Below are 27,590 nucleotides of genomic sequence, written 5' to 3' on the forward strand. Positions count from 1 at the left end.
CCTTGTGTTCTATATAGATTTTCTGCTTTGAAATATGAATTTCTACTTGAGGCTTACAGGTTTTATAAAATGGTCCAAACAATCATTTGAATAAAAACTACACAACAAAATGAGGGAGAACATTCTTCACTTCTTACTCCATATTGGTCAGTTCGTATTTATCATACACATCGTTTTCTTCTCCTGGCTGAGTATCCGAGTGATGAATTTCAATAAAAACAATATAGGTCATTGCTCCAAGTACACCTCCCAGCATAGGTGCAACTATAGGGACCCACCACCAATTATTTCCAGCCCTGTAAGACAAACAAAAAAAAAAGCAACCAAGAATTATCGTTGTCTGTTACTCTAGTGAACACCCTACCTTTTATTTGGCAGTGAACAAACACGGTGGTGTGATGCTCACTGTACTGTAGACCTTTCCATTTTGTCTCACATGTCTGTAAATGGATGACACCCCTGTCTGTCCTGCTCGTGTTGTGACTGAAAAGCTAAGTAATGACCACCAGGCAGGTTGGTCTGTGTGCTGTACTTGCACTTTAGAAAATAAGGCCTCTTTACTGCATGTCTGGTTTGGGGGCAAGGGATAATTTCTCCCTTGTGGAAAATGGGCTTCATTGACTTACAATGAAATTAACCGGGACATATTTATTGCACAGCAATCTTGACTGATGCTGTTGCCAGATGCTCATGAATAGGTTTCCAGGAGTGATTAATGCAAATATATGTTGAAAAAATGGGTTATCTCATCTGCATGGAGACTTGCAGGTTGAGGCCTGCAATAGTATATACAGTGTTTCTCTTGACAAGTATAATAGATTATACTTGCTTTTGAGTGTATTTGCCTTAAGGAATGTAATAAAACACAGTGACTGTAAAGTGGATTATACTTGACTAGAGTGGTCAAGATTCAGATTTCATGATGTAATATCTTTGTGTTTCAAATGTGGGGGTCTTTCAGTAAGACGTAAATAAGTGTTTAGAGGTTTTGTTCACCTAAAACTTAATCTGTGTTCAGCAAGAAAGTCTAGCATATTGGCTCCACTGACATGTTTATATTTACTTTGCACAATTACTAGGATTTAATTTTAAATGTGTAGATTTATGAACATTTTTAAAGAAACAAGTCCACCATTAAAAGGTATAAAACAATAAATAACAAACTTTATGCAGGATGTAGAATTGCTTTCCCTTTTCTGGACATCCACATTTAGGCAGTGAATTACTGAGGATTGGTTTCAGAGCACAGACTTTAACTGTTCTAGTGGTGCATGAAGGTGTTTTGATTCGATAACATGCTGTATTAATTGAGTAAGGGAGTCTGCAGTGAAAACCCAGCCACTTCAATTTCATGCCTATTGAAAATGGAGAAGTAACGTTTTTTTCTCCCGGAATTACGAAGGGACAAATGCATCTGAGAGGAACTTTACAGGAAGCTGCCAGGGGAATTTTTAAACTGTAAGGATAATTATTCAGCACTCAGTTGTATAAATTTATGCAGAAGTGAACTTGTGGTTAAGTCACAACACAAGAATAGAACAGGGCTAATCTCACGCTGCCCTATTGATGATATAATATTATTCCTTGTTCAGAAATGCCTTGGCTGTCTATGCTTTGCCTTTGGAATTATTTAGGTTTTGCCCTGAAGATATAAAATAACTCCTGATAGTGTTCTACTGAGTTTATAGAACTGCTTAATGTTGGATCGTGAGTGTCTGTTGAGCCCCTGAATTTCTGGAACAAGTATGGACTAAGCTTTTATTGAATTAATCAGCAACAACAAAATCTATATCAAGTACTTGCATGTATTCCTCTGTGTATGCCTGTGTGTGTATGTGGGCCTGCAAGGGAGGTGTTTCTTGGCAGGTTTCTGTCTTGGCTTGTTCCATGAACTGACATGTGCCTCGTTGGCTCATGCGTGACCTTCTCCAAACCGTGGCCTGTATTTGCAGCAGCTGCTGTCAGCCATGCTTTAGACACCCTCTGCTAAGATGATGGGTGTAGAGTCTTTATAGAGGGCGATGCCAAAGCTGAAATGAGATCAGGACACAGCTGAGTTACAAGTTTCCATGACACTCAATCCTCCTTCGTTGACACAGGAGCAAGAACTCTTTGTGACAAGCACAGATAGCTTCACTGAAGTAACCTTAGTTCCCTTATATGCTAGCTTACAGCTCTGCTGCCAAGTTAGCAGGAAAATGTCCAGTCATGCCCTTGTCGTCATCATCAGGTGGTCTTGCTGTTGGGCAGAGCAGGAGGGAGTGGGCACAGACCTGGCATGGGGCACTTTCGTCAACTGCAAAAGTTCCTAGGAAACTACAGTGTATAAGCCACATGGACTGGGAACTTTGGCCCATTTTAGACTTGCAAATACATTTCTCACCTAGCCAGCTGCTGCGGGACGGTGAGATAATGCTGTTTGCTCTAAGAAATGCTGGGATAATTCAGGCAGTCGGCAGTGTGGAAGGTGTCTGGCTACTGTCCTGTGCTCCGGGAAGAATGCCGAGTATTTCAGAGGCCACTTTCCCATCCAGATCCCTGTGCAGCCAAGAGATGCGCCTCATGACCCTTCCCAAAATGCAGTTTAGTTTAGTTTAGTCCGGGCGACTTGTGCCCGGTGCCGCCGCCGGCGGGGCGGGCGGCCACGAGGTGTCAGCGTTACCGCGCCGGCGGCTCTGCCCGCCCGGCCCCGGCCCCTCGCTGCGCAGCGAGGCAAGCGCTGTGTCACACCGCTGCCACCGTCAGCCAGACCCAGCCGCAGCGAAGGTGCGAAAGGACCCGCGATAAATCGAGGGGGCAATATTATATGGCTAGCTTCAAACGCTGCTGCGAAATATTGTTCTGTAAAGCCGTTTCTCAATTTCTCATTGCCTTCTCATGCTCTGTTTGTGCTTGTCCAAATCCGGAGTCTGGTATTTGTACTCAAAGCTTTGGCTGTTTTCTCACTACAGACAAAACTTTTCTTAAGCTCATTAAAATATTAAGCACATGCTTAAGAAAGACTCCTGGTTATCTCCGTGGTTTTAGGACAAATCATTGGAAACTTTGAGGTCTCTGAAGTCAGCAGTTGTCTCTAACGATGGGGACGGTTGCAACCTGTGACACCTACTCCCAAGAGGTTGAGGAGCAGTTTGCAGGAACAGACCACAGCGCTGACTGTGTCTGTTCTGTGCAAAATGGTGCTCTCTATAGGGTGCTGCACAGACCCCCCCACTTTCCAGCTGCAGTGGGTCAGAACAGCTTGTAATGGGAGCCTTTAACCAAAACAAACCCAGTTGCATTGGCTAGGGAAACCATGTCATGCTGAGAACATGTTAAAGCCAGAATTTACTGGACCTGCAAGCGCAAGGAAGAGTAGAGGGGATTTTCTCCCTGTGAACCAATTATGTCAGTGTGTAGGGCATTTCCTTGGTAGAGACTCTGAGTCTCCATCTGATCTGTTCCAAAGTGAGGCTTTCCTGGCTGTGCCTAGCAGCTCTGAAGGCAGCACCCAAACACTCACTGACCTGGACAGAGAGCGACTCGATCACCCTGTGAGATGCTTCCATCCTCACTCCAATGAATGCTCAGTGTCTCTTCAGGCTTTCCTATTGCTTGGTTTGTACAGCACTCCCCTTGTGTCACTGTGGAGGTTTCATGCTTAGGTCCCAGTTCCTGGCTATGCCTTGTACTAGAGAGCTTAAGCACCTGCCTCAAGGTTGTGGATTCCAGTTAAGTTGAGACATCCAAGGTTTAGCTGTCAACTCGCTGCATCATTTAAGTCTCTCACGTATAAAGCCAGCAGAGCATCAGGTGGTTCAGGATCCCAGCTACAATCATTCAGACTTCTCCCGTGGTCTGTAACCGACACAAAGCTTCCAGCTACCTAACAAAGCTCAAGTTCTTCCCAAGTCCCTCCTGGATCTGTGCTGCAAATAGATGAGAATATATTCCTGTTGTATCATTCCCTTGAACTTGGTTATAGCTGTAGCCTTATAACCAAAGGCAGGGAAGATGACTTCTTTCTCAATTTATACATCCCCAAGACTCCTGTGACTTTATTCTGGCAATGACCAGAGATCTCGTATCTCATGTTTTTATATTCCTGTTTTAAAATTTCTTAGTATGGTCTTTACAGTGGGGATGCCTTTTCTCTCTGTATATAAATCCTAAAACTAAATTAGGGAAGAGCCCATATTGGTACAGATGCAGAGTTTTCTTAGATGTAAATGAGTAAGACCTCACTTTTGGAGATGAGGGGAGTTCACAGGTATTCTGTGACTAGACCACTGAACAATCAGGCTTCCAAACTTTTTCTGCAAGGTAATAGCCAACTTCATAATATATTACAGATTATAGCACATGACACTATAATTAACACCATAGTTGACAACTACTTATAATTAAATAGGCATGAGAGAGGACAACCCTAGGTGTGGGATGTCACTCTGTGTGCTGCTGTTTTAAAGAAACATACAGTCTAACGGTACAGTGGTAAGGGCTGCTGGGGAGGAAAAGTTTGGAGGTAACTGGGCTGGAGAGCTGACCTCCTGCCGGCGGCTTGCCAGAGCTGTGTTACATCTGAGCTTTGGATCTGCCTATGGCGTGACTATGTGCCTGTTTCTTCTAAGCTGGGCCTAGCGTTTTTGTACAAGAAAAGCTTTGCTACTGCTCTCCTCTACTAAGGCACATGATTTGTGTAGATGGAAGTCATACTAAATAAATACAGATTATTTGTACTTGGTGAAGTAGCTAAATGAAATCTTTATTAACCAGAGCTCTCTAGTGGTCTTCTGGGGATTGCTACTTGTAAATAACTGGAAAAACAAACTATACAAAAATAAACCAAAAGATCTGCCTCCTGATGACAGATTACTCTTACTTGGATATCCCAGAGTGCCTCTTACACTGGATATGTGTAAGCTGTGGATTTGATGTGCAACTAATTAGCTGTGCATTTGGCCAGCCAAGAGCATGAGTGTGTGTACACACGCATGCCCAGGGATTTGCGAGTGTGCTCTGAAATGTGGGAAAATGAAGGGAGCTTTTTTTTTTTCATTCACTCCTTCGCTCCCAGGCAGGAAGTCAGACTTTTAGATTGTTGTATATTTCTGCAATAACTCAGTAGTAATAATAGGCTAAATCAATCTGATATGTCTGTGCTTTTTACAGCACCTAATAAATATTCCCACCTAACTCTTTCACGATTTCTTTTTTTTTTTTTTTCTGAAAGCTGCAGGACAAGAGAAAAAAGCATTCTTATATTTTCAGTGACCTCTGAGAATCTCTAATATTTTGGGAAGGGTCTGCTTGAAACAATGATTGATATTAGAGATAATGCATGTTTGATTTGCCCTAGGAGCAGGAAATCCTTTATAAAGCCCAGTTTCTAAAGGATGTCTGGCTTAAAGTGCATGAACAGCTTCTTCTGGTATGCAAAGAATTACCTATACGTATATAAAGTATGACTTGGTACCATGTTGAATCAGGACCTTACTTTCCTAGGAAGCAATTTTAGCCAAGAGCATTATACTGCATATCCAGACATACTTACGTGAATACTTCCATCCCCCATCCTGCGACAGCTGTGAAGAGCCTTGGGCCCAGATCCCTGGCCGGGTTCATGGCACAACCACTGTTCATTCCCAAGGAGCAAGTAAGAACAATTATAAGAAGTCCTACTACAATTGGCTCCAGGCCCTTTGGTACGCTGTTATTTCTGGTGTCAAAAATAGCAAATATAGCCAGAAGAAGAACAGCTGTTGACATCACCTGGCCAATGCAAAGAAAAGAATATTGAGTAAGCGTGTGCAGATTCCTTCCACTAATGAAAAAAGGGACCATGGCAGCTCTGTGGATTGTGGCGGCTTAGAGCCGGTATTTAGATTTATCCTACTATACAGAGTAGCAAAATTTGGAACCCAGTGCCTCTCTACTTCACAGTAATGAGAAGTTTTGATACTTGTGTTGTAAGAAAAAGACAATAAATGTTCTGAGGATATTGTTGCAAATCTGCAACACTCTGGTGTGGAAAGAACAGAGTTTAAAAGGCATCTCCTGTGTGAGGTCTGGTGCTTTGTTCCCGCATTTTTTCCTAGCAATTTAACAGTTCCACTTACTTGATTTTTGGTAGTTCTGCTGTGTCAACATAATCAGTTACATTGATGTAAGAGTGGTTTATGTGACTGTAGCTTACGCTGATAAATTAGACTAAAAATGAATCTTTTCATCCAAGTATTGAATAACGTGAGGGGGGAAAAAAATATGAAGACTACAAAGTCAAACCTGAGCAGCTAAAAAATTAAGAATTACCTAAATTAAGGTTTCACGTGTAACTGTAACGTGAACTCTGTATTGCATATGCTAACTGACCTGATGAAGGAAATTTTCTTGGAATTACTTTGACAGAAGTGCTGCTTTGCTTAAATCAAAGGCTTTGTGCATGTCGATTTTGCTAATAATTAACTTAGGGGAAAAACAGACAAAAGTTTCAGTGATGTCAAAACATTCAATTTCTATACTGATTTAAAGAAATTTAAGTTTGGGGGGGTTTAAAAACTATTTTTATTTCACCTGGTTTCAATTTTAAAGTATCCATGGGCAAAAAGGTCTTATGGAAAAGTCTGTTGACTGATCCAAAGAACTGTCTGTCTTACAAAATTTGAAAACAATGTTTCGATTTTTTGAAGCCAGATTTCACAATCTTCAAGTCCTTTACGTCAGGAATTCCTGTGCTGCAGCAATCGCTAGTTTTTCATACCTTACTTACACAGTATAGATTTCAAGGTAGATTAGTAGAAAGTAGAGAGAAAGTAGTAGAAGTAGATAGAAGATATGAAACTTCATTTTTCACTGTTGGATAAGTGGGATTAGAGGATACAGATTGGAAATAAAGTAGAGATTTTTTCAGATTCAGTCATTTGAAAAATAACAAATATTACAAATCTATTTGCAAAGAGAAGGTTGGAGTTTATGGTAGTAGAAAACTCAGTTGTTCAAGGTGTGAATCTGGCTGCTTAAGCCTTACTTAAGGAACAATAGGTCCACAAAATGGGCTGGATTTTGATGTAAATGGACATAGGTCAGCTGAAATTTATGGAGAAACACAGATTTATGCTGGGGAAAACCTCTTATATGTATTGCATTAAAGACTTGAGGAGTGCAACAATTAATATGATGCATGTGGAAAGAACAACTTGAAATTATCTTGCTTGTAAAATGAGACTACAATGGTACCCCCACAAAGAGCATTGCATTCTCATTGCTATTGTACACAGGGATGTATGACCAAAACAGCAAGGTTCATCATACTGGTGAGAGATCTCTGTATTTTTTTTACTGCTTGGTTTTACAGTTTTCAGTATATTTAATTGTAGAATCAAGACAGCAAGTGCACTTACCTGATCTGCAAATCCATTTATGAGGGACAGATACGGAGCTGGATATGTTGCAAAGATATGTGCCGTTGCGTTAGGTCCTGTAACTTCGAGTGTTCCATTACTATACTCCATAAAGGCATCTACAGAAAACAGCCATTATCCATTTGCACTTCTCTATAAACACTAGGTTTTCTAGGACTACAATGTATGTGATAGGTCTGTGCACTTCACATTCTCAACTGAAACTAATCCTTTTTTCTGGGAGCATAGTTAATGGGTTTGCGGTGATGTACTAATTATACCCTCCTGTCTCATCTCTCCTCCTGTGCCTTGAAGTACTTTTAGCTATGGCAGCTTTCAAAATGGGGCTGTTTTTTCCCCTGCTCATTGCTCCAAACTCAGTGCCAGGGTGCATTTTCTGATTCTGAACACAGTTGTATTATTCTGTAAGAGGTGCTATGTTTGGCATAATGCCCTGAAAAACGCATAGCGTCCTGATTGTACTGCTGTGGATTCCCAGCCACCAGGAAGTACTGCTACTCCATTTGACAGTTGTGCAATGACTACCTCTGGGAATAAGCTCTCCCGAGAGACCTCCTCTTCTAAAGGAGTTGGAATTTTTCACTCTGCTTCGGCTTTTCACTCAACTGCTATGCTAGTCATCCAAGATGTGAGGGGAGAAGCTAGACCCAAAATGTCAGTTCTTAGTATATTTAAATTAGTGTATTTTTGTATCTATTGTAAAGATTTATATATATTGTAAATACATGTATATTTATGTTAGTATATTTAAAGCATATTTTAAACAGTACAATATGACTTCTGTATCAGAATAATTTGCTGCCTTGGCAAGCCCTGAAATGTTAGAAATAGGAAGACACTAAGATGAAACACTCAAAAATTTGCATAGGAAGACACTAAGGTGAAGCACTCAAAAATCTGCATAGACAGACATGAATAACAATGCGTGTATTTCACTAGTGGATCCAGTGATGAAGTGACACCTATGAGTAAAGACACAGGTCTCTGACTCCTGTGGAAGTCACAGTGAGGATGGTTAGCTGCTTCTGAGCTAGCAGACAAATCTATTTCTTCTTGCCCCTGTTTTTTCTAACTTTGCTTAAGGCCACAACATGGGTGCAGAGAATATTTAGTTCTTGACTCTGGTCAGGCTCTCAATTGCAGTGTCCCATTATTTTGTTGCATTTAAGTCTTAGGGGAAAAAAAAAAAGAGTAAAGAAACAAAAAATTCTCACCTGTTAATTACTTTGTGCGCCTTTAGAAAGGCCTCATATTTAGCAGCATAACGTATATATTCCCTCACTCTTTCAGGGGTGTTGCTGAAAACAAAAGTACCTAGCTGAGATATGTGTTTATGGGGAAGATGGAGATGTTGAGCTCCTACGTCTGTTTTTCTACCAGTGAGTTTTCAGCGGACCTCAATGAGTACAGGACACTCCTGCAAGTTGCAGGAAGGAAAAAAGTACGGAAGGGGTTTGGGAATTAATAAGAATAAAAGGAGGGCAAAATACTTGAGCAGAGATAGGGATATGAGAAAATCCCGCGCTCCTGAGTAACAGGAAGAAATCTCTAACCCTAGCCCTAAGTTCCCTATCTCGGCTCCCTGTTCTACTGCTGCCCTTTGGCAGCACACAGCAAATCCAGTCCTAACCCCATGTGCATGTTGATGTACTGATGCATCCCAGCCACAGCCCTAATCCTGGCTGTCTGGCTTGAGGAGGACTTTGATTCAGGTGGAAATCCTGTTCTGGAATACCACAGTTTCCAAATTCTAACACAAACCTTAAAACAAACAATCAACTCCCCCCTCTCCTTCCTGCCCAAACCCCACCAACCCCAAAACAGTTGCCACAGTTCCTAAAGATTTTTTTCTGCTTGTGATTACTGCTGGTACTGAGCAGCTAGCTGATGTACAATAGGTATTTCCAATGTCATTTTTTCTGTTGCACCTAACCCAGCACTGTCTGCAGACATAGTAGCTATATGAGAGAGGCTTTGGAGGGTTGGGACAGTAGAAGCAGAGTTCTGGAGTAGGCAATTGAAGCAACTGATCCAACTGAGTGGGTTCATCAAGTCAGAGGGTCTGTTACTAAGTTTTTTTTTTTTCCCTTTGTGGCACACCATGTAAAAGAAACATGCCTCAAGGATAGGGGTAATCTTTTTTCTTTTTTCTTTTTAAAATTCTAATATATGACCCCTTTATCACTCTACCTGGAGTTCATTGCCTTGGAGAGCTACCTCTCTAGGGTGGTCTAAAGTTCAGTCAGGAGGGACTTGATCTCATATCCTGTAAACTCAATGAATGACGTTGGTGATACTTGCCTACAGGCAGTTGTATCGGGTCTTTAATGTTTCTAATTTGCTTGGAAGATGAATAGCCCTATATCCTGGCTATTAAGTAATTTAAAATCCTTACTGAGAAATACATGATCTCAGAGTATCTGATTTCCCATGAATAATTTTTCTAAATTTCAGAATGTTTCCTGGAGTATTAGTGTTTCAGGGAAGTTGTAGGATAACTGGAATATTTGAGCCATTTTTTTTTTTTTTTCCCTTCAAACTATGCTTCTTCCTTTCCTCTTTATGGCTTTAGCTTCAGTCCTGTCATTAGCCCTGTGTGAAAAGAGTCCTCTGCCTGCTTGGCATTCATTGAAAAATTGAGGCCTTAGAGACTGCCTGACCTCTAGTTTGTCCTGTGAGCATGTCTAAGGTGTACTCACCGTAATAAATCCCAAAGACAGCCGCTGCTCCAACAAATGCTCCCAGGAGTTGTGCTAATATGTAAATTGGCAATTTGGTCCATTTTAATCTTCCAGTCACGCACATGGCTAATGAAACGGCTGGGTTTATGTGACCACCTGAAAAATAAATCACAAAATAAGTCATATGGATGACTCAGGTACATGAGAAAAGGTGAAGGATTTGTAAAACTGTGGGCACTTCTGAGCACGAGACTAGTACTTCCTTTTCTAGATGTTATTTTGCAATTAAATGCTGTCTGCAATTAAACCGAAACAAGTTGGATGAAATTAGAAGGGGGTAGGGAATAAAGCCAGAATCCACCAAGATCCAGCTTCCCTCTTGATGTTTGCAGACTGTGCTATTTATCAGACTGCTGTCCTGCAGTGTACAATGATCTATAGGTAACTTTTCTAGAAAAAGCCTAAACTTGCCCTATAGGTTGCTATGGGAGGGTCCATCATTCTGCACATATTCTCTCTCCTCAAGGGCTTTGACTTTATTTTTCAGGGAGGATTGGGGCAGCAGAACATTCATTTAGTTTAGCAAACGTATTAAGATTAAGGACTATTACTGGCTTGATCATATATCTTGAGACAGATGTGGAGTACTCTGGATTTAAGTCATGTTTATGTCACTGTCTTCAGCCTGGGGTTACTTAGGAACTCAGTTTTCAGGAACATAAAATAAAATAATGTTAGGGCTGTCCGGCTTCAAGCTGACTGTGGGTGAGCTATGCCCAGATGGGATCTGGGGACAGCAGCGTGTAGTGCTTCATCACACGTTTTCATCAAGTTCTTACACCCTCCAGAAAGGTCCACGATAAGGAAACTGATAAAGTAGCTGTGCTGAAACAGAGTTCTGTTTCCTGTGGAATTTCCTTCCTTTGTATTTAGGAGTAGCTACACCTAAACTCACACATGGAAAAGATTTCAGCACCATTGAGTTCTTTATGACAACTTCAGTTTGTAAAATATATTTTTTATTATTATGTCACATGCTAATCAATTCCCTCAACATCTTTTATCAACATGGAAAAAAAAAGTGTTAAATACTTTTGGAAAACTTTGGATTTTTCAAATATGTAGTTGATACTTAAGAAATGCAAATTGCCAAATAAATAAACAGATGAAACAGTACTCCACAGTAAAAGTACAGTAAAATCCAAGTCTTGCAAGGACATAGCGGATTCATTGCTTACCTTCCAGGTAAAAGTCTCATTTCAGCCGGTATGATTATCAGAAAAAATGGCCTTTGTCTTAATAAAATAACTAAAAGAGCGTGACCTTTGTCTGTCAAAGGCTAGTCATGGAGAAAGGGCCTCTGTGTACAGTTTCTGTGTTTGCTTGCACTTCAGGTCAGTGAGTCATTATCTTATGAAATCCAGGCACCTTTGATACATAATGAACTGACAAACACAGATAACAAGCCGGATAAAACCTTCTTTGTATCATTTCCAAAACTCTGACCTAGTAGCACCAGTCTTGAATCAATTTTGAATTCCTTACTGTGTTTCAAATTCTTCAGCACAGAGCAAATAGATGGATGGCACCTTATTTAAGAGCCCTTCATGTGAATGTTGATAAAATGTTGTCTTGTCTTTTGTTCTTTACTCTGGCTGGAGTGAATCATTTTCCTTTCAACACTTGATATTGTTCCCCACCTGTATATAATACAGTGATTATGATGGCAGGACAAGTCGTAATAATATTAAAGTTGTCTGATTAACATTAAACCTGGAAAGGAAAAGTCTAGTTGATGGCTCTCATGCTGGCATAGGGGAGTTAAAAAATTCTTGGTTCCTGCACCGCTGGTAGTTTCCTAGTTAAAAAAAATAATTTAAAAGGTCCGCTTTGGAAAGGGTGTTCCTCATTCTTTTGTAGTTGCAATGATGACAATCATGAGTTTGTTCGAAATGTTAAGTTGGAAAAAATGGTGGGAAGTTACCTAGACATTGAGGAAAATGAGATGGAGGAAAAGCAAAAAGGGGAATTTTCCTAGATAAGAGCTCAAATTCACCAAGTGTGATGACTATATATTTTATGTTACCATGAATTCAGAATTTCATAAAGAACTGATGCAAAATATTTTAGCAGTACTTCAGCATGAGACTTCATGGCCAAAGAGTCACAGAATTCACTAACAAGTTCTATACAGGAACTGATATTCTAAAGTGTCCACTATTAATCAGATGTTGGATAGTCATAGCCTGCTGAAATATCTGTTCCTATTCTTTCACAAAGAAAATGCACTGCATGCAGAATCCTTTGTCATGGGAAAAACACAGGAAGCACAATACTGCAACATCTGCAACTGCTCTGCCCTGCTGGGATTGAACTCTAATCTTCTGTATAGTAGAGATGAATATCCCTTAAAGATGCAAATGTAGGACAGGTTAGTGTCTTTAGACATTTTTTGTCATGATATTGCATTAGAGGAGTTTACTGGCCTACAGGTAAACTGAGAGCTGTAGTTTAAAGTTGTTCAGATAATAGGAATGTACTGCTGAATTAACTTTGGTACTAAGGAACCGTTCTGCTCTGTTTCAATGACAGTAACAAGACTGACTGTTTTGCAGTACCTTGAGCACTTTCTAATGCAAACTTAGAAACCTCCTCATGCATGGTGTCTCTGTAAAAGAATTTGTAAAAGAGAAGAGAAATGGCCTCAGTAATCTCTGCTATAGCAACTATTTATAATGGCCTAGTTTTACCTAGAGGTATCTGTCCAGATCAACTTTACCCTTTCTGTGAATGGTAAGAAATTCCTCTATGAGAACTGGAGTACAAGGGCACCATTTGCTCGAAGAGGGCAATAAAAACTCCACATGGAACATGGAGTATTGCGCATTATAATACAGAACACCACATATTATTATAACCCATCATTTTCTATTTTAACAGAATTTAAATGTTAAAAGCAATTATGTTAATGTTCCTGATAATAATTTGGCCAAACTCAATAGTGGAAATAGGAGAAAAAGCACCATCCAACATGGCACATGTAGACACTGACTAGTTAGCCCAGCTACAGACAAAAGAGAGACTCCTGACCAATATATAGTAAGGAATGTTATAGCAGAAACAAAGGGGCAGTATGTTGACAGTGTATCAGAATGTATCTCTATACTGAATATTTTTGCTGTTTCTGCTTTCTGTGATCTTCTGCGAATAAGGAAACAGACAGAAGCAGACTTGCTACTGCCTGTCATAGCACATGGAGAGATGGATTGGACTCTGTAAGATGAACTCTGCTCATTACTCCCATTAGTGGGTCATTCTACCTTCTACCTACCTGGCAACCATTGTAGCTGGTGACTGCTGGATTCTGAAAGCGTTTTCATGGTTATTTCCTTAAATGCAGTGCCTATGCTGTCCAGGATCATCTCTATTGACAGAATCTTCCAAAGCAAGAGCAAACAGATTTCTGGTTTGCAGAGACCACTTTCCATAAAGGCCAGAAGTCCGCCATGGTTTGCCCACAGTAGTTCAGATCAGAGTTTGGTGGAAGAATTTGTCAAATGCAAATAGAAGGAAACGAGCAACACAAAAGCTTTGCTAGTGAAACTCTGATGCAGACTCTGCTGTAATGGTGCTTGTTATTGCTAGATACATAATTGTTTACATCATGAAATGGAAGTAATTTAATAAGGTAGCCTTAAACTTGTGGCAATAAATGCTATATAAAAAAAAAAGTCACTTACCAGAAACCCCCCCAGACACGTACACTGCTATGGTGACTGCCATTGCAAATCCAACTGATACTGTCATGGGCCCACCATGGGCTCCTCGGCTAAGGACAGCCTGTCCCACACACCCACATCCAAGTGCCTGTATTTTAAGAGAGAAACATAAAACCATGAGTGTGTCTGTCAAATGTTATTGGTTGGTTTGGAATCCTGTTGCATAGGGCAACAAAGATGATTGAGGGATTGGAGCAGCTCCCTTATGAGGAAAGGCTGAGAGAGCTGGGACTCTTTAGCCTGGAGAAGAGAAGGCTGAGGGGAGACCTTATTATTGCTCATAAGTATCTAAAGGGTGGGTTGAAGGAGGATGGAGCCAGGCTCTTTTCAGTGGTTCCCAGTAACAGGACGAGGGGTAATGGGCACAAGTTAGAACACAGGAAGTTCCGTTCAAATACACGGAAACACTTCTTTACGGTGAGGGTGACAGAGCACTGGCACAGGCTGCCCAGGGAGGGTGTGGAGTCCCCTTCTCTGGAGATTTTCAAGACCCGCCTGGATGCAGTCCTGAGTAATGTGCTCTGGGCAATCCTGCTTTAGCAGAGGAGTTGGACTAGATGATCTCTAGAGGTCCCTTCCAACTTTGAAAATTCTGTGATTCTTGCTGCTGTCCAGGTATAGCTGAAAATGTTGTTAAATATTGAAGCAATGCTAGAATTTGAGATTAGTGGCATGGGTGCCATTGTTGCCTTTGTGGCAATGAACATTTGATCTTTATTTTCCCCTGCCCTGGGATCGGGAAGAATGTTTGCAAATAAGGACCTCTCTCTCCTCAGAAACCAGATTTCAAGTATGATGATGTGATACGGATCAGAACTTGGAGAATAAACAAGATCTCGCAGGGTCTACAACAAACCTCTGCATCTGAAATTGAAGAAGGAATTAATTCTGTGTGGTAATTTTTCAGTTCCAGATCGTTGTTATAAGCAATGAAAAAATTACTGTAAACATTATGAAGGATAGTTGAAAAGGCTTTTAATGTTTAATGCTGAAACTCTGGAATGAGACAACTTTCTGGAGATTAGAGTGTGTGTTACTGTTATGCTGCCTTGATATCATGTATTGCTCTATCAAAATATGAACTCTTAGACTTTAACATAGTTTGTTTAAAATGGATACTATAAATGAGAGAGCGGGTTGGAACAGGTAGAATGATTCTGAGCCACGCAAGAAGAATCAAGACTCAGGGAAACAGAAGTGAAAATCTGAGGGCTATTATGGACCAAGGCAAAGAAAAGAGAAGTTAGGGCAAATCCTGGTGAAATGAGGCAAATAATGTTTGTGGCTTCATAGTTCAGACAGATTTTAAAATAAGTGGTTACTTACACTCCTGAAGTGTTAATTCTCCCTTTGTCATGCTCACCTATCTTTCTGCAAAAACTGAGTGCAGGGTATGTTCTAGGGAACAGGAGAGGAGCTCTGTTTATGCGAAACAAGCATAGGTTTAGGTCCTATTAAAGTGGGTAGAAAATATTTTCAGAGGCACAAAAGGCCTTTAGTATAAGGTGTATATATATATATATATATGTCTCAGTGCTTTGCTGAATAAGGACATAACACTCTATGGAAGATATCAAATAATATCTATAGTCTGAAATCTTGCTTCTCTGCAAGCGTAAGTGATCTGAATCATACCGTTTCTGGGATGTGACTAGATTTATCTTGAGCAACCTTAATTACTTTGATGTTAAATTGGATAAATAACATATATATTCCTCCTTTGATGGTACGTGGGAATCCGATTTTTTTTTTTTCCTTCCTATAAAATCATTCCATCTTAGCCAATGTGGTTGCTTTAGTTAATCTCCTTGCTTTGCTTTAGTGTTCTGCCATTACTGTGTGTCACCGATTACTGTATTGCAAATATTCTTCCTAGCTACGCATATTTGAATACACAAAATTTAGTTATTTTATAAATGTGTATTTTCAGCTGCAAGGCAGTTGCATTCAGAACCTGCAATGTAATGGGAAAATCTCTCCTGCCTTAGAAATAGACTGTACCAAAATGATTTGGTGATTGAAGTTTAACAAGCAAGTCCTGCCAGAATAGGTGCAATTTAAACAGGCCAAATTATACTTTTGCTTCCATTATTTCCCCAAGGGTTTTAACTAATACCAAAATGTGACAGAAAAACTCTCAATAAAATTATGCTTTTAACCAGCTTTGCGATGCAGATGGAGTTCCTGTTTTAAGAATGCCCTGAGCCTGTGTCATATACCCAGGTGTGGTTCTTGCCTTGAGGTTATAATCATGCAAGCAAACAAAACACTGTCTGGTGCCAAAGTGTTACAGCTTTCAGGTTAGGTAAGGGTAGGGTGATGTTAGATAGCAGTAGTTTATTGGACTGTATAACTGAAAGTTACAAGACATATTCCAAGCTGCAGTCAACTGCTGTGCAAAAAAGGGTAAGGACAGTAACCACATCTGTGTGTATTAACTACAAACTCACAAGAAGAGGGAAGGAAATAACAGAGGCAGGCTGTGGCCTCCCTTCCCTGATTACCAGAACTGAGAAGAATCATACAGAAACAGCTGAGTAGTCCTCTTGCATAATAGCTTCTGTTCTGCACGTCATAGGGAAATATGCAACCTCAGATGCTCCATTTTTGTGCTAACCACCCTCAGAAAACTGAATCTACAAACAAGAAGGCATAGAAGCCAGCTTGAACACAGCTGCACTGGCTTCTTGTTCAGCAGTTTTAGTAAATGACTGCCTGCTCATGTACAATGAATGAACACTACTGCAGGCACAGTCAGTATGTGCCCATTCTGGGATGGGGAGACTCGGAAGTGAACCTGCAAATCTGAACCGTGTTGTGGTAATATTTTCTCTATCTGCTGTCATTTTAAGAGGGAGAGAAAAAAAATTCTCATACTTACTCTAGCTAGGTTAACATAACTGGAAACTATCACCTAATCATGTAATTGCAGGAGTAGCAATTTAATACCTTGTGAATCTTTGCTTGGCTGAGTTAAGACCAACTAGCTCATGAAGTTGTAACTAAATATTTTAAGTTTCTAGGCCAAGCTCAGCCATCAGCTGCACCCACACAAACTCATTGATGGACATAGAGTTGATGGGAGTTCAATTTATGGTAGAATATTGCCAGATTTCTTTATCTTATTTTACGTTACCAGGTTTTCATCTTAACAGTTGTCTATAGCCTGATATGCTTGAATTTACTGGAGTAGCTTCAGTACCGACTTTTTGTTCACAAAGTAATTAGATTACTGTCACAAATAACATGTTTGGGTGTGGAATAGCTGTCTGCACATTCTCTGCCAAAAACCTTGCTTCATAGACCTTGGATCCTTCTCTGTGTCTTGGGTAAGAAGGCTAATGTTAGGAAAGGAAAACAACTGGCCTCCAATGAGCATAATGTCCTGTTACTCCCTTGAAAGTTGCAGAACTTTATCTCCATCCCACTCATCAGAGAGGCTAAAGATCATTTTGCCTGCATCTGTGCTGTTTTCGGGATTTTTGCAAATGCTTGTAATAGCATTTTTCAATGTAAATAGGATTTCCTGCAAGATCTGAAACCAGAATTTTAAGGAATCTGTTTTTCTACATGGCCTATAAAGCTTTGGAGATCTTAAAGCAGAATGCTTATATAAAAACGGCCCCTTTTTATCAAACAGATCAAATGGTAGTATGCATTCATAGCCATACACTTTTGCATTAAAGAAGCAGCCAAATAGCTGTGTGGGGACAATGATGTGTGGATTTTTTTGTATCTTGTAGCTCACCACAGCTTGGCAGCTGGTGATGTACACACCCACAGGGGGTACCACAGATGTCCCTGCAGGCAGAGTACGGCCTTGGTGGCTGCACAACTGGTGATGTTCTACATAAACACAGTAATTTGGTGTGCTACAAGGAATACGGAGTCAGCAGTCACAAACCCCCCATATTTTAATTATAAGCTGTACACTTGCAATCAGGGAATGCTAGAAAAATATTTCAGAATTTCTAGTTTAGTCAGTTTTCAGGACAGAACTGTACTTAAACAACCACAGCTAATTATGAAGAATCTCCAAGGATCCCTCCACCAATTCACAATTTTCTGTAAGGATGCCTTTGCTCAGGGATGGCAGCAGCCCTGCCCCTTTCCCACACCACACTCCCACCTCTGTTCTCCTACTGTTCCCCAGACAGGCATTTCCTGCTGGCCTGCGATGTGTCTGCTCCCCTTTTTCAGACTGGACAGACCTGCAGGACTGCTCAGGATTCTGCCGCATGCGCCTGTCTGTTCCTGCGCAGTGCGGTGAAGGGGACGGGCTCTGCAGGGCAGTGCAGTGTGTTAGGCTCAAGCTGTGTGCTTGCGGTGAGTGTCCTCCTGCTATCCTAAAGGTACCTGTTCCAAGTCTGAGGAAGCAGAGCGATGTTGCTTGGACGCTCTAGGACATGAGAGCAAGCCCTGGTATTTCACTTCTTAGGGAAACCTTCATGGCTTCTCCAAGCAGCAAGACTTAGCACAGCATATTTAGTCCCTTAAAAGCAGGGATATGGGTGCAAAGAGTCAGAGAGTCCTTTGGGGGTTGGGAGATGTGGTTGCATTTGCCCTTTGCTGCGGGTAGGGATCTCTTTGATCAGAATTGCCCATGAAAACATTAGAGGGTTGTTTGTGGCTTACAGTAGTCCTGTACAGTTCCTCCTGACCCCTGTTATTTTTCCCACGTACTGTTAGTTTGGGTGTTGCTTATAAAAGTAGTAAATAAACTTTTCAGATAGGAGGCTGATTACTAAATTAATAGTGTCCTTCTAAAGGTCTTTAATTTGGACGGTATTTTAGAACTTGCTTTCATTTCCAATCTCTCTATTTACAAAGGAAGTCTGCATAAGAATTTATCTTTTGCATTTCATAATAAGGTGCTTTATAAAGGATTAGAAACTCTTTCCATACAGAGCCATATTTTTGCTATGTTTGTGTGTTATGTAGGGCTTTAATTCAGACTGGCGTCCTAAACATTCTTTCAGTAGGGACGGTAATGCTAACAGCAACAATAATAGAGACACGTTAGATCTACTAAAATTCAGGGCAATAGCAAGTTGCAGGAAACCCCTATTCTTCCAGGAAAGAGCAATCTTCATCTAATTTTGTTTAATATTTGCTATGTTTTGTTAGATCAGATAGTACTTAAAATTTTTAAGGTGAGATAAAAATACAGCTTACCAGACAAGTAATTTTTAAATACTTTAAAAGCATATGGCTCTTATTTTATCATTAATTAAATATTTGGGGGGGGGGGGGGGGGGCAGGGAGGATTTCTGTACATTACGACTTAATCAAAATTGGAGTAATAAAAAATTGCTATATCCATTCTCCTGATGATCTCTTGGGACACAACCAATATCCTCTTGGGTTCAAATGGATTTCCCTGTATTTTTTTCAGGCTTGCTATCTAATAAAATAAGAATTTGAAAAAAAACCCAAACTTATCATTTAGTTAATTACATAATATAGAGTTAAAATTATTGCCATTTTGAAACCTTGTTTTAATGACAGAAGGCATTACTACTTGGAGACATGAATGTAAATTTAATAAGGCTTTGGATGAATCATGTATAAAAAGCTTTTAAAACATATAAAGATCTGGTTCAAATTTCTCCATGGGAAAAAATACAGTGAAAATATTGAGGGACAGACTATGCTGTGTTATATAAACTGATGCTTTTAAATTTTTATTATTGCTTTTGCACATGCAATAGGAGACAAATAAAAGCCTGAAATCACCTAGAGAGAATGAAAAGGTCTGCATTCTCTCATATGTTATTATGATTAATATCACACTCTTCATCCTGAAATGCTAAAATTCTTTTCTTTCCCGAACTATATATGGCAACTGGCCTGAGTCAGTTTCAGCGAAGATTATTTTTATTTTCTACTTAAGTTTTAGAAATTCAAAAGAGAAAGGAAATGAAACATTTCATATTCAGACACAAACTTTCAGGAGTGAAACATGGCCCCTTGCAAAGGGGCTATGAAGAATAGGTTGGGCAAGGGAAGAAAAACTTACCTAGGAGCTTCTTGAGGAGAAAAAGAGCCTATTCAGGTGCTGCTTCTTTCCCACATTACTCTTATTCTTGACCTGAGATGTGCTTCGCTGCTTTGCTTCCTACACCAACTGAAAGGATTAAAATCTCTCTTAACTCTTAACTGTGATGGTGCTCGGGGCATTGTACCATTTGGAGAGAGTGCAAGAGCTGGCATTGCAGTTTCTGAGAAAGGAGGATTTCTGTCCTCTTTCAGGGGTATAAGGGTATGTGTATCTTTTCTTTTACTCTTTCCTTTGGGTGCAGAAACAGGGTGGATGGATCTTTGTTGTGCCCTCGTGGTTGGAGGTGCACAGTTATGAGTAATCGAAGCCTTAGTATGTTCTTTTCCTAAGCTGTTTTCTGTTGGGAAAAGAAAAAAAAAAAAAAAGCTGAATGCTTTTAATACTAAAGAAACCTTTGAGGAATGGGTTAGGGCAACTGAGTCAAGTATGCCTTTAGATGAGACCATGGGTTGGAGAGCTCACTAGAATTCACTTTTAGCCAGAATGGTTTATTGAAGTGTTGAGATCGCAAAGATATAAACTCATCGTATGGCACGAACTGTATTTATTTTCTTTTATTCTGTTCTCCAGCTGTTTATGATAGTTTAAAAAAGTTATTACTTTTATTACCTTTTTTCATTTGGTGAAACTTTTGAAAAAACAGCCTGTAAAGCTGTGTCTGTAAAACAGAAATTCAAGTTTTGCACTCATAGTTGAATGTCGGAAGGATGCAAGTTTTCTGAGAGCACCTACGCTTCAGTCCTATAGATGCAAACTTTCTGGAAAAAAGTGCATCTACAGAAAAAGGTCTTGGAAAATTAAGTTCAACTTACTGGAACCTCTTGGTTAAATAATGAGAGCAGAGTTATTTGTTGGGTCTGATGTTGCGGAGATGAAGATAATTCTCTTCTAAAACTTTCATGCAACACAGAACATCTGAGTCACCTGAAAGTTTAAAATGTCATATACTGGAAAACTTAAGTTTGTATTGAAAACAAAAGATTTCCTGTGACTTTTCAGAATTATTTGCTGTAATAAACATTTCACGGTAAAAGAACAAATAGGTAACCTTCCTTTCGGTTCTTTCACACTGCTAACTATTCAGCTGACTTAAAGAATAACTTCAGGGAAACAGAAGCATTGTCTAGAAAAAAAAAAGTTAATTGATTTGGATAAAAGTAAAATTATAGAAATAATACCAGTGTGCAAGAACACCTCCTTAACCTCAGCACAACTAAGGGCCTTTGTTACCACTCTGACTTCTGTTTGCCATGCTGATTTAATACAGTTGCAACAAGAGAAAGAGTTTGCACATTTTCAGCAGAATTGTTAGCAAAATTTCATGTCATCAAAATATATGCAACTGGTACATTTGCAGAAACAGTAAGGACACTTGAGTTGGTGATGACAGGGAAAGGAAGCATCTTATTCCCATAAAATGAGTGGGTTTGGCCTAGAAGGGCAGGATTAAGTCCTATGACACTGGTTTCATGAGTGATTTCTATTGTTTATTGGTTGTACTATAATATTGCTGCTAGAGACCCTAATGTATGGATCTCCCTGACACGAGAGCTGCTTTTTGGAGTGCAAACATTGCTAAGGCCCATGGTATTTGTAGCATTATATAATATTTAAAAAGCTGTAGAGTTGACATATCAAAATACCAATTATAAATGCTTTTAATAACCTTTTCTATCCAGCTTTGACAAACTTAAGTTTACTGTCTAAGAGCTAATTATACAACAATTTGTACTCCAGGAAATCCATTGCTGATGGCAAACAAGGTAGATGTTAGAAGCTACTGCTATTTAATTTTCTACTGTAAAGAAAACTTGCTGTAAGCAATTTCATTCTATACAAAGGAAGAGTCTCCCTTCCACAAAAATTTAGAACATGGAATTTATATTTGTTTAAAATTTCTATGTAGTAATTTGTATTAAATACTAAACACTTATTTAAGGAGTAAATGATCAAAAGCTACATTTGCTTTCATGTAATAACATCATGTAACAAGGATTCTAATGCATGTTTGGAATAAGGGATATATATTACTGTACGGTATTGTAATTAACATGCACTGAAATACAGGGCCATGAGAAGAAAGACATGGAGAAATTGTTTAAAATTTAATCTTCTAGACTGAGCAAATCCATGGAATGTCATACTTAAAGATTTTTCAGGCAAGACTAAATTCTGCAACAAAGCGGGAGTGATAACTTACACAATGAATTGGTCAGCATGTGAAAACAAGGCAAAAAGATTTTGATGTGCAAAAGATCAATAGCCTTCCTTCTCATTAATTGGACTGTTTGCAGCATGGGGTGTCATGCATTCAATTCATGCTTGTACACCGCATCCTCTACGTGCACACAAACATTTGCTTCAGTGGGCATTTTGCAAGAGGCTCCCCACCACCAGTTGGAGCCTAAGCTTTGGGATAGGAATATATATACTACCCACTTGTCTTTATATGCTAAATTGAAGGCTGTACTCTGTTTCAGCAAGGAAGTGTACACTGCTCTGGACTCAGGAGATACTAGCTCCTGTGCAGCTCCTTTCTGGGAAACTGTTTAGTAAGACACTCTTGAGAGTGAAATTGAAACACAAACTACATTAGGTGATCAGTAGCAGGCAAAGCAAGACACATGGCCCATTTGGCTTCTCTTTTTGGAACTGTTCCAACTCAGATATACTTAATGGCGTAAGCCAGAGTAAATCCCATCTTGTCTGAGAGCAATGCAGCCATGTTCCAAAGGGGAAATATGAAGAGAGGCATGATTAAAAGCAGAGAGGCAGTTGAATAGGTGAGTTCCTAACAGACTCACTGAAAAGTCACATAAACCATCTATCTGATGCATCATGGCTTCTTGACTCTTGTGCTGGCACCCAAATGTTGTCCCCCCCCAGTAGCCTGCAGGAGCCCCAAGAGGAGATGTACTGAACTAGGAGAACAAAAAACCTCTCCAGAGAGCTCTTTCTCAAGGGAGGCCTCAGAGGCAGCCCCAGCTACAGAAGGCTGAGGCTGTGTCAGAGGCTGGGAAGTGTGTGTGTTCACTGGCCTCTCGGCCGTTGTGGTACAAATGGCTGGGTGTCCTCCCACCTCAGGGACCTGTTGCATAGGTGTAGGCTGGAAGGACCAGTCCCGCAAGTTGGTTCCAAACACTGTGCGAAACCTGCATCACTCAGTACCCATTTCCTAGGAAACAGTTGTATCCTTTTCAAATGTTCATTGCAAACTTTATGGGTAGATTGCATTTTTTGTGGATATTTATTCTAAATTACAAGTGGCACAATTAAACTTTGCAGGCTGAGGGGTTACCATGTGACAGCACCAAAGTAAATGCAAGAAGCGGACAGGAGTTTACAAATAATCTGCAAATATAAGTACTCAGCATAATGCATGCTCCTCATTGCCTGTACTGCAAATCTAACTTAGTTAACTTTAAAACTGCATCACTCCATTTGTTTTATAGAAATCACATAAGAGGTGAAGTGCAAAATTTTCTCAGCTTGATGGAACTTTATATAGTGAATATAATATAGTTCAAGCCAGTAACCAAAAGCTCAGTGTAACCAAAACCACATGCAATTTGCATTTGACTGTGGACTACACATTTGGGGTTTTCTGCCCCACTTCTTGTTCCAGACAACAAGAGAAGCTGTACTATGCCTTGGGGAATAATTCAAGGCTTGATACTGAAAGAAATACTTGTTTCCCCAGCAGGTCAATAGGTCTAAGAATAAAATAGCCTAATGACCAGCAGGATAACTAAGGCAGTAATGGCAGCTGCTCTGTATGCTATTGGATCTGCCTATAGAGCAGGGCACTTCCAGGCTCCTAGAGTTAGTGTTTCTCCCTGAACCTACAGGGGTTGAAATCAGGTGCTTTGACATGCAGGGAGAGAGGCTCGCACAGGCTACACCTGTATTGTCATGTCATGCAGGGCAAGCAGCTGGTTCAGAGAACCTGACTATGGACGTCTCAGGAGGGTTTACTTAGGAGTATTGCCAGTCTGATCCACTGCACTGAGCATCCGTTAATGGTCTGCACATTTGCTGTGATTCTGGAGCTCACCTTCCACTTTAGTTTCATCTGAAAAGAATTCCGTTTACGTGCTCTGAGACCATGCTGCAAGGCAAACCACAGCATATTAAGTAGGGATGACCAAGAGATGTTATCCAAACTGTACACTCAGTGACTTTCTCAAGGCTTGTTGTCTCAAATCTGTTCAATATTGCAGGCAGAGCTCTTCTCACCCCCCAGGTGAAGGCTTGGGTTTTGCCTGATGAGTGATTTCACTTTCTAGATGTCCTGAAATTAATCTTGCAGTTTGTACATTTTCCAGTTTGGAAAATAATCATGGAATCATAGAATTGTCTAGGTTGGAAGAGACCCTTGGGGTCATCGAGTCCAACCATCTACCCTACTCCACAAAGTTCTCCCCTACACCATATCCCCCAACACCACATCTAAACGTCTCTTAAACACATCCAGGGATGGTGACTCAACCACCTCCCTGGGCAGTCTATTCCAATGCCCGACCACTCTTTCTGTGAAAAATTCTTTCCTAATGTTCAGTCTAAATCTGCCCTGTGGGAGCTTGAAGCCATTCCCTCTTGTTCTGTCATTAATTACCTGTGAGAAGAGACCAGCACCAACCTCTCTACAGTGTCCTTTCAAATAGTTGTAGAGAGTGATGAGGTCTCCTCTCAGCCTCCTCCTCCTCAAACTAAACAGTGCCAGCTCCTTCAACCGCTCTTCATACGATTTGTTTGCTAGGCCCTTCACCAGCTTTGTTGCCCTCCTCTGCACTCGCTCCAGCACCTTGATATCTCTCTTGTATTGAGGTGCCCAAAACTGGACACGATACTCAAGGTGTGGCTTCACCAGTGCTGAGTACAGGGGCACAATCACCTCCCTACTTCTGCTGGCCACGCTATTTCTAATATAAGCCAGGAGTAGCGCTGCATGGGGTTATTGTGGCCCAAGTGCAGAACCTGGCACTTGCCCTTGTTGAAACTCATACCATTGATGTTGACCCAATGATCCAATCTATCCAGGTCTCTCTGTAGAGCTTTCCTCTCCTCTGGGAATCAACACTCCCGCTTAACTTGGTGTCATCTGCAAACTTGCTGATGATACACCCTAATGTTGCAAGGCTTGAGACTTATTGAAGATAGCAGTGTAAGCTCTCAATAATATGTGGTCTGTGATGTCGTTCTCCATTAAAAAAAAAAAAAAAAGAAAAAATAGGTGATTTAGGGGGACAGAATTTCACCTGGCTAAGGTCAGTGCTACGTTGGTTGCAGCTTTAGGTATGGCCAGTTAGTATTGACTTCCAGACAGAGACTATGGGTAACAGAAGGGTTCGTCCCTGCCTTTCTCCCTGGTGCAGGTGGGCTCCCCACAGCCTGCAAAACCCATCCCAGTGACATGAAATGGCTTTCAGCAAAGATCTGAATCAACTGTGCTGTAGGCTGTGAACTCTTGTCTCACTTTCACTTTCTAACAGGATTAAGACATAGTAATGGGATGGTGGAAGAAAGCTATCACTTCTTTTGCATACATGGTGTCTGTTTTTCAAGGATCTCTGTCCTCTGACTTACCAGGGTGCCCCTTTAATTAGCTCCAGTTTAAGTTAAGGGTTTAATATTTATCTGTTTTTAAAGATAAACTACTTACTAGCTGCTGAGTCTAAAAGCTATAGTAATAAATAACAGCAGAAAAGTCATTTTTTTTACAACAAACGTTTTGTACTGCCACAAACTCGTGTAGTCTAAACACAAATTGAGGTATCCAAGGACTGAGAAAGCTTCAGTTTAATCCATGTGAGGCTCTTCTCTGCTTTAGTCAATGTTGAAACAAGAAAGGGTAAGATAGAATTGAGAAACTCAGATTAACAACAACAATTTTGTAGCTTCATTTTCTACTGTATTCATATCGTAAATATACTAGAAAATGGGCTCTGGGTTTGCATTTCCTTCTAGTCTTGTGTAGCAGGACACTAAATAATAGCATTTGTGGTCTAATCTGCACTTTAATATGTTTTCTTCACTTGCTTAATTGTATTAATGGGAAGAGGAGGATGATCTTGTGGCGAGGACAGAGTACTGGAAGTCAGGTGACCTGGGTTACATTCAGAGCTCTGCCACAGGCTTCCTGTGCAGTCTGCTGTAATCAGGTTTGCTAATATATAAAATGAAGATAATGACATTTCCCCTCCTTACCAGGGTGTTGTGACACTTAATTCATTAATGTTTGTAAAGTGCTTTGTGCTCCTTGCTTCTAAATGTGCTCCTTGCTGTCATAATGTCTTATGGATGGTATTAAATTTGAGAATAATGTTACTTTAGTGCCTGTGCACTTCAGTGGCTGAAGTGTAGTAAAGACAATTATTTTCATATATTTTATGAGCTACTGGAATTTTTAGATGACTTACTTGAAATTTAGCTAATATACTTACAGTTAGAAAATATACTACGTCAGTACTATGCACGCTCCTTATTTTTTTCTGTCCTTTCACTATGATGAAATATTCAGCAATAAGCGAGACTTGCTTGTTCGGACTAAAAGGGGGAAGAAAGAGTTTGGCATAAATACTCTAGCTGCTTGACTTCCAGCTCTGCTACTGAGCCTGCTCTCTACCCTGGTAAATCACCAAACAGCTCTGTGTCTCAGTGCAACACGTACAGAAAAACTGAGAAAGAAATTAAGTAAAAAAAAAAAAAAAAAAAAATCTGGGGATATGAAAATGGGGAGTTTTGGTATTTACCTAAAATTGTAGCAGCACTACAGGACCAAGCAACTGTGTATTTTATGTAGTACAGTTAAAAATAAAACAAAAAATAGTTAACTTACAAAATCTTGGAAGGTTCAGCAATGCAAATGCCAGTAAATTCACAACAAATCACACAGCTAAATTTCTATATTGCACAGGAAAATAACTCAGCTAAAATTCTCTTATTGTGCAATACAGTATGTTTGTTAAGGCAAATGGAAGTTGTGCATAGAAGTGAAAGTAGAATAAACTGATGAGTTTTTTAAAAACAAAAGCAAGAGTATTATTAACATTCATTGTGCATATCTGGATTTTTCAGAATGTGGCAGTTCACTAAAATTCTGCTCCTGTATGAAATCAAATGCTTATCAGACAATTGTAATACATAAAGCTATGTGTTTTTAATAGCCAGTGATAACTACATCAGGTGAAGAAAGGAATTACAAACTTACCATAAATAGAAGCAATTCATTCAAGGCTGCACAATGTTTGTCAGGCAGTAACCACGCTGCTGGTACAGTACAAGAAAAAGTATGTGTCCCCTTACAAACACTGTCCAACATTAAATTAGTAGGAAGAAAGGAAAGCAGCCGAAACTTACTATCAATATAAAAGTTCCCAGGAACTCTGAGAGGGCTTCTTTAACCAAGCTGTTCTTCAAGGCAAATTTCTCCTTTAAACTCCTTTTGCTTTTCCGGCTCATTTTGGCTTCCTCTATTGCTCTGGTGCCCTAGTTACAAATACACGCAAAATTTGTTCTGGATTCGTCCCTGCTTCAGCTGAACTTTGACACTTTTACTTATACATTGAAATATGAGATTTCATCTTGTACAGCCAGTGAAATCATCTGACTGCAGGCATTGACAGAACCAATTCAACATGCCCTAACAATTCATCATGAGTTTTCAATC

At 40.0% G+C, this 27,590-nt stretch overlaps 1 protein-coding gene across 1 annotated transcript; it reads right to left on the minus strand.

Annotated features, from left to right (window-relative positions):
- Positions 1 to 133: 133 nt before the first annotated feature.
- On the minus strand, positions 134 to 27,382 carry AQP9 (aquaporin 9; the record flags this gene model as incomplete). Its single annotated transcript, XM_082488887.1, has 6 exons — positions 134 to 296; positions 5,534 to 5,751; positions 7,380 to 7,498; positions 10,100 to 10,237; positions 13,822 to 13,948; positions 27,281 to 27,382. 6 exons carry the CDS (start codon positions 27,380 to 27,382, stop codon positions 134 to 136), a joined length of 867 nt encoding a protein of 288 aa, XP_082345013.1.
- Positions 27,383 to 27,590: the final 208 nt, after the last annotated feature.

The sequence above is a fragment of the Vanellus vanellus genome (genome assembly GCF_965231255.1).
Source record: "Vanellus vanellus genome assembly, chromosome: 11".
In the NCBI taxonomy this organism is placed as follows: Eukaryota; Metazoa; Chordata; class Aves; order Charadriiformes; family Charadriidae; genus Vanellus; species Vanellus vanellus.